A 7,681-nucleotide genomic window follows, 5' to 3' on the forward strand; every position below is an offset into this window, starting at 1 on the left:
CAATATCACCAAGGTTTCCATGACACCGTAACAAAAGAATATTAGGTAGATATGCAAAAGATAAACCAATTGCCCCGTACTGGAATCGAACCAGTGATCTTATCATTTCGTGAGGTTACTAGTGATACGCTTTACCACTGAGCCAACGGGGCTGAATCTTATTGGTTGGGAAGGTGTGCTAAAATAGTAATTATAAATTCTAGAAGTGAGGGAACTATTGTCAATATCTCGATTGTCCCAACATCGCTTTTATGCATCATGTTAGGGTTGATGGGGCTATGAACAGTAGTTGTATTCATTACAAAGATAGAGTTTAGCCACAGGACCGAAATAGAGCACTCTGCCATGCATCTCATTCTTTAGGCACTCATGTTCACCTCATCTCCAGACCCAGCCTTGACACCAGGCTCGACGTCCATAACATCCCTGTTATGAGCAGAAGCAGTAACAAGCCCAGGCTGCTTCTCCTTGAGCTCCTTGAACTTCTTCTCAGCATCCCAAACCCAAGGTGTATCAGCCGCAAATAGCAGATCCATCTCTTCGAGAGTTCGTTGGTTACTCTCCGGATATAAGGCCCAGACCATTGGGATCGCGATAATGTTGCAGGCTCCAAAGATGTGAAGCGTGTTCTCGCCAATGGCGGAAAACATGACAGGGCATAGGAGAGTCAACCATCCGTTGCCGATGGACCAGCCAAAGACACCGAATGCGTTACCCTTGGCTCTGACTTGCAGAGGAAAGATCTCGGCGGGATAGAGCCAAGGAACTGTGAGCCATGTAGCTCCAAAGACCGAAGTAAAAATGAAGACGAAGGAGGCAGCTGCAGCACCGTATGAGCTAGCTTTGTCAAGATCGCCGGCATTTCGTGCCTCTTGACCAAGTTTGGAGAATCCAGCGGCGAGAAACATGGCTATTCCTTGACCGACGGCACCCCAGTAAAGAGTCCATCTTCGACCAATGCGATCGAGGGTATAGACGCAGATTAGCGTGGCAAACATGTAGAAGATGTTGTTGAGACCACTGATCCATTGGGATTTGCGTGTGTCAAAACCCGCTATCCTGAAAATTGTAGGTGCGTATACTGTTACGCCCGCGATGCCGACCCATTCTTGCATGATTTGAAGCTGGAAATGTTAGCTACGCGGCTCGACAGTGGCATGTGGACTTACCCAGATAACTAGCTGGACGCGTCGACCAGTGTGAAGTTCGCCAGATCCAATGCCAAAGAACATGTGTAAATACGAGTTCTTAGAAGACTCCTTGTTCTCAAGCTGAACAATGTTCTTGATGTCGGTATACTCAGCGTGAGCGCGGGAAAGGTCCACCTCACTCGACCCACGCAGACGACGAAGGATGTACTGGGCTTCATCGTCCCGGCCAACTTTGACAAGCCAACGAGGAGACTCGGGGAAGAACCAGACGCATCCTAGCAGGACAAGGAGAGGCAGGATCTGGAAGGCGATGGGGAAACGCCAGCCGAACTCGGAATTATTGTTGTCAATGTACGAGAGGCCAAACTCCAGCCAGTAGGCCACCACCACACCGAAGATATTGAGGGTGAACTCGATTGCGATGAACTGGCCTCGGGAGGTATGTTCAGCAGTCTCGGTAGCCCACACTGGCACGATGGCGTTGAGAATACCGGTTCCTAGACCCTGTTGTCAGTAACACTGTAAAAGATTGGATGTCCCCTTTAGTAGAGGCGCATTACCTATGCCGTTGACCGCGCGCGAGCAGATCATCCAGTCGTGGTTTTGAGCTGAGCATTGCAGCGCTGCACCAACAATAGCCCAGGCTGCGCCAATAGCGATAGTCTTGATACGGCCAACTTTATCTCCTACCCAGCCTCCGAAGAGACAGCCAAAGAGAGTTCCGAGATAGTAAACTGAGACGATGCCGCCTTGGAGTAGACTATCCGTGATTACAGGTTCGCCGGTCTTTTCGTCAACGTAGCCAAAGCCCATCAAGTCGATATAGTCTTTAGAGTTGTTGACACCACCCATCATTCCCTGGTCATATCTGAAATTGTTAGCCTAAAGACTGAACCATTGGAGTTGGGGAAAATGATGAGGTCATACCCAAAGAAGAAGATCGACAGAGCAGCAACACAATTAATAGCGATGAGAAGCTGACGCTTCTCAAAGTGGTTCGCAACATTGAAACCTGGGAGGCGCTCCATGATTGCTATCTGGCATTAGGCTGGAGGTTGGGAATCTGACGATGATCTCGTGGGCAAGTGTTGCATTTATACTTGCTGCAAGTGACTGGTTGTGTGGAGGATGAGACGTGAGATCCACATCGGATAACCGTATTTGCTCATTGTCAGAGCGTTTTAATTAGCGTGGTTACTTTGGGCGAGGGGCGGAAACATGGCCGTTTGTCAAGTTGTTTCCGTGAGGCTCTGGATCAAAACTTGGACATGATCTCAGCGCGATACCAGATGCTGGGCAGATCACTCTTGCTGGTTCCTCATGAAGCCAAATAAATTCCAACTGGTCTTATCTGGCCCGTTTATCGGTTTTTCTCTAATATTCCTGTTCATCGTACAGATCTCCAATGCTGTTCATGCCGTTGCATCCCAAAAAGCAGTGTCATCGACAATTTGTTGCCCCAGGTTGAGAATTGGAGGTGGTGGAGACATTTTAGACTCCCCCATGTTTCGTTTATGCGCTCCAATCAGCAGGCCTCATTTTGAGATTTTACTGGACCCGAGCGGAGATTTCCTGGAGTTGAGTGGTAATTCCCACGTTTTATTCTCGTGACAAGGATCCTTCAGCGACAGGCAGCAGTTTAAACAAACATCGGCATGCGGCTCCGATGCTTTTCATGTTACGTTAGAACTTCAAAGTCTTGACATCGAGTCATTTTCGCATCTGTCGTGTGATCTGTTGTTGCAGTGGAGATGCTTGCATCTGCGGAGTGTCCGCTTTTCGACTGGCTTCTCAAAGTTGGGGTATCTCCCAGGTTGAGTGAGCGTCAGCAGAGGGTTGATCAGTGGAGTCTATTCTCTGGAAGTCTCTAAGAGAAAAATGTTTGCCGACGTGCCGGGCAATGCCGCTATGACATCGTTCCTTGATTCAGCTAAGAATAAAAGCGTAGAGCTTGTGTTGGACCGACCAAGAATTCAGCTTGCTTGGCCGATCAAGTTTTTGCTGATGGCTGGGATTGTCTCGGGGATAATTCCGCGGCATGTTCACAGCACGGTCTACCAAGCCAGACCAGCGGAACGAGAGGTGCGGAGTTTCCAAATAAGACTATCACAGGCAATGTTCAATAGTAAATGGGAGGGTGAACATTATGCTTCAATTTTCTTTTGACGGTGGTGCGACGTCATTGTTCCTGACGGCCGAATGATTAACCCTCGGCCGGACCCGATTCTGCTGGAGGGGCACAGCACTCTGGGATCAAGACTTCGGGAATAACTACACTAACTGAGGCCAAGGTGCTACGGCATTAAAAGCTGAGGGGCAACAACATCCTTCCGAGAGATGCTGGAATCTCTCGCCGCTAAGAGAGTATGAAACGTGACGAGCATCTCATAATCGCATGTCTATTTATCACTAAGATTGCCTTTTCTCACGAGAAATCAGCGATCGGGCTTTGCACCGGTAGTTGATGGTGTACAGGGGTTCCAACGGCTTCCCCAATGTCGTTAGTCAACTAAGTCCCTGTTTTGGGGGTGCAACAGGGCGATCATCACGAGTCACGGCCAGCATCCCAGCTACAGTATTGTCTACCCGGTAGGGGAGCACTCAAGCAGCAAACTAACAGCATTTGGCAAGTAAAATGACCAATTTTCCTTGATTATTATGCTATCGACATCTTCTGATATTTCTAGGGAACGTCATTAGTTTTTTCTAGGGCCATATTCACCCTAGAATAGGCTCTTTCGTTGCCGACGTCTCATCGTCTCCAAAACCTTAGCATCCAGAATGCTAGCTAGACGTCCGATGGTACGACATTTCTTACAGTAACACGCATCGCTTAGTTGACAGATGCTGTTTTAGAGTTCGCAGTCTTAGATCCAGTATCGGAAGAGAGATCGCCTGTTTCCTCGGACAAAAACTGAGTAGGGGCTTCAGCTTGAGGACTGTCAAATGTTAGCTGATGGTTCATGTCTGGGATCATATTTACTTACTCTCGGTGCTTCAGCCACAAGTGAAGGGCATGCGTCGCAATTAGCAGACCAATGGCACAACCCAACGCAAATGGGTAACCTTTCGGGAATCGAGGTCCTTCGACAGTCGGGAAGACAAGCAAAGGTGTCCAGGCTGTTGTCGACTGCGAGATCGCGTTGATCAAGACAAGCGTGAAAGACCGTTCGGCTGGGGATGCTCGAAGCTGCGTATTGACCCAGCCATGAAGAACACTCGACAACGCGACTGAGGCGTAGATGGTCGAATATGCGAACCAGAGGGCTGATTCTGGGACGTTCCAGATGGTGAGGATAATAAGACCAAGAGCATTCCAGACAGTCGAGACAGTGATAGCCCATGCAGGCCCCAGCACAAGATCTGATGCAAAACAAACGAGAAGAGTGTAGAAGATACCAAGAGCTGGTGCGATGGTACCCAATTCGTTGACCTTGGCCTTCGAATAACGATTTAGACTTTTAATCCATAAGAGAAAAGAGCCAGAGCTGCTGTGAGTTCCCGCATTCCAGAACAAGACGTCGACGAGAATGATACCCCAGAATTGCGGTGACAAGACGACCTTTTTCAGGTGTCCCAGCTTCATCTTTCCATGGCTGCTGTGACCCGCTCGTCTGAGTCGCTGCTCACCAACATCGATATCATGTTGGTTCAGAACGCGGCGATTCGGCTGATCAGGCGTTCCTGGAATGACAAAGTATCCCGCAATACCAACCGGGATGGTGATTAGCGCGCAAATGATGTACATCCATCGCCAACCCTCCAATCCATTCACACCATCGAGTCGAGCTGATGCACCAGCCTGAATGAGGCCAGCAGTCAGAGTACCGAGAGACAGACCGACGTAAAAGATACCGCCGCGGCGAGCAATTTCGTTGCCTCTGTACCATGAGCCAAAGAGGTAGTGCATGGTTGGGAAGAAAGCTGCCTCAAACCATCCGACGAGGAATCTGTAAGCTGCCAGTTCGGCGAAGCTGTTGACTCGGTATTGGAGAAGTGTGAAGATTCCCCAGCAAACGTCCAAGCCAGGGATCAACCAGTGAATGGGGACATATGTGAGAAGGAAGAAGAAGGGGATCTGGCCCAAGACAGCGCCGATGATGTAGAAAGTTTGTAGTTGAACGAGTTCATTGCCTTTAAAGCCCAGATCCTCTTTGAGGCCCGCAACGTATGCATTGTCTTCAGAACGTTAGTTAAGATGCTGGAAAGAAGAGAAGAGAGACATACTCAGGTTAGACTGATCAATGTACTTCACCCAATAAGCTATCACAGCATACGGGACGATGAGAAGATCAAGCTTAATAATAAACTTGCGTTCCTCCGGGGTATCTGTATCAGAGTACCACTGGATGTGATACCACTTCTTTTGTTTGGCGACAGACATTGTGATAGATGTGCAGATGAAGGATCATGGAGGACGGTTGAAGCGATGGGCCAGGGACTTTAAAGCATATGCGAATGCAAGCAAGGATCCGAAAATTGGGATCTAGAGAGACTAAATGCGTTCTTTATCGGGCTGGGTGACACTAGGCGTGGGTGCCATGTGCACATTGAGAGATAGTGGTTGCTTGGCGTATTGCATGATTTGACGACACTTTGATGCGACGGCCGACGTCGGGGAACCTCAGATCTGGATCCCGATAATGAATATGGAATTTTTCGAGAATTAAGCTTTTATATCAGATACCAGACAGACCACGACCACTTCGTACCTATGTCCTTTGTCTTACTGCCTGTCATTCAGATGCTCAAGGCGCATCTGTCGACAGTCGCCGATCTGCAGTTTCAAGTCCTTGGATTCATGCAATGCAATTTTCAAATACCAATCAGATAAATCTACCGGACCAATAGCGATATCGAGAATTACTTGTTTTGGGCAAAAATGCCTGTCGAGTTCGTTATCGTGGTGAGAATATGCTCTCAGACGCGGGGCGAATTGCGTGCTCCCAATGTCGCAATTTCATCCCTGTGCAACGTTTCGTGGCGGGCTGAGGCAATTGGCGCCAACGAAAACTATTGATATGATACCTTGATAGAACACGAACATGAGATCTGGCGGACTGGTTTGTCGTTGGTAAATTTGTGGAATTAGACGCGTTGATGGAGATGCTATCCTGTGAGAAGACGAATTCCGACGCGACGGGCGCCATCGAGGGACTCACAAGCTGTATTATACAGGCTCCGCGCGTAGCGATGAGGGATATGCATGGGCCTGGCCTTCAGAGCCTGTCGCCTAGCAGTGGTTGATCTTAGCTCGAGTAAAAAATGGAAGAGATCGAAAATGTGAGTGAGCCCGGCAACAAACAAGCGGCAGAAGAGTTGACAAGACGGAAGAGGATCAGCCTTCGCAGTGGTAAGATGAAGACCTAGCGAAGCTTGGTCACTTGGAGGCAATCTCCAACGAGAGTCCAGAGCCTGTGGTTAGCAGCAAGGTTTAACCAACGAGGCTGGTCACTGGGTGACAGTTGCACAGATTATCACAGCGCCTGGGCACACCAAGAGTGGCACACGAGCACTGCTGCGAGAAGCACACCCAGGGCAGAGGTTATATACCGAAGTTACATTCTACCCTTCAGCGAAGAGTGGTCGAGTGGTATCTACCTAAAACCCCTATAGAACCTAAACTCCGCTCCTAAGAACCTTCCTCCCTCGGCCACTCTTCGTTTTTGCTCGCGGGTTCGAATCCTGCTGCGAATGAACTGTTCTTTTTTGGCACGAACCCTATGTCACTGGTCGCCGGATACTGACTCCGCCTTTCAAATCCAACAACTCCAGGTATTCCCCTAAGAGCCAACCGTCCCCTAATTATCAAAAGTGGAAGCCCATCGATGACCGCAATTCCGGGCTATCGCTCAACCATATTGAAAGTCGAGACGGTTGAGTTCTTAGAGACACGAATCTACATACAGCATCAGCATCTTATTGGAGGAACTCAAAGTTTCATCCACTTACCGCGTTGCCGCAGTAGGGACAGGAGTGACCAGGCATGACCCAAACTTGCTTCTCAGTCGTAGTGCACTTGGGGCACAGGACAACAGGCATTTTTTTGGTGTCAGGGGAAGAGTCGTAGGATATTCCAGGGTCCCTACCAGACATATTTATGTTCCTCGGTCGATGTGATGCTGAGTCTATTGCTGTAGAGTGGTGATAGAGAGTGTTGGGGGGCTGGATGGATAGAACAGAGTTGGGTTTTTGAGATGAAGAATACAAACCTGATGGGATGACCACTGGCGTTTGTGTTGATCCGCAATGGTCGTTTTTGGGGTACCAGTGGGGCATCTTACAAATGTTCACTGAATCGGTGTCTCTTTGTTTGATGAATCAGATGATTCCGTCGCTTGTTCGGGCGGCGCACTCTGTTGAATAAAATGGCAGCACTCCCACTAGGACGGACTACCGTTAGATACGGTTAAAAATGGACAAGAGCGTAAATTAAACAGGGATGTCAAAGACTGTTTGTATTATGACTTTTATTATATGGGTGTGAAAATCTGATGATGTCCTTGCTATCAAATCGAATATCGGGGGGG

At 48.7% G+C, this 7,681-nt stretch overlaps 3 protein-coding genes and 1 non-coding gene across 4 annotated transcripts; all 4 read right to left on the reverse strand.

Annotated features, from left to right (window-relative positions):
* Positions 1 to 70: 70 nt before the first annotated feature.
* On the reverse strand, positions 71 to 152 carry tRNA. Its single transcript is given in 2 exon segments — positions 71 to 106; positions 117 to 152. It is a non-coding gene; the product is annotated as a tRNA-Thr (tRNA).
* Positions 153 to 359: 207 nt separating this feature from the next.
* FPRO_15536 (uncharacterized protein) lies at positions 360 to 2,179 on the reverse strand (the record flags this gene model as incomplete). The annotated part of the gene is made up of 4 exons (XM_031220134.1): positions 360 to 1,124; positions 1,170 to 1,648; positions 1,712 to 2,019; positions 2,079 to 2,179. The coding sequence occupies 4 exons, from the start codon at positions 2,177 to 2,179 to the stop codon at positions 360 to 362; spliced, it is 1,653 nt and encodes a 550-aa protein (XP_031085823.1).
* Positions 2,180 to 3,984: 1,805 nt separating this feature from the next.
* On the reverse strand, positions 3,985 to 5,535 carry FPRO_15535 (uncharacterized protein; the record flags this gene model as incomplete). The annotated part of the gene is made up of 3 exons (XM_031220135.1): positions 3,985 to 4,090; positions 4,139 to 5,330; positions 5,379 to 5,535. 3 exons carry the CDS (start codon positions 5,533 to 5,535, stop codon positions 3,985 to 3,987), a joined length of 1,455 nt encoding a protein of 484 aa, XP_031085824.1.
* A 1,461-nt stretch (positions 5,536 to 6,996) lies between these two features.
* FPRO_15534 (uncharacterized protein) lies at positions 6,997 to 7,193 on the reverse strand (the record flags this gene model as incomplete). The annotated part of the gene is made up of 2 exons (XM_031220136.1): positions 6,997 to 7,050; positions 7,104 to 7,193. The coding sequence occupies 2 exons, from the start codon at positions 7,191 to 7,193 to the stop codon at positions 6,997 to 6,999; spliced, it is 144 nt and encodes a 47-aa protein (XP_031085825.1).
* Positions 7,194 to 7,681: the final 488 nt, after the last annotated feature.

Source organism: Fusarium proliferatum (genome assembly GCF_900067095.1).
Source record: "Fusarium proliferatum ET1 genome assembly, contig: FPRO_scaffold009, whole genome shotgun sequence".
In the NCBI taxonomy this organism is placed as follows: Eukaryota; Fungi; Ascomycota; class Sordariomycetes; order Hypocreales; family Nectriaceae; genus Fusarium; species Fusarium proliferatum.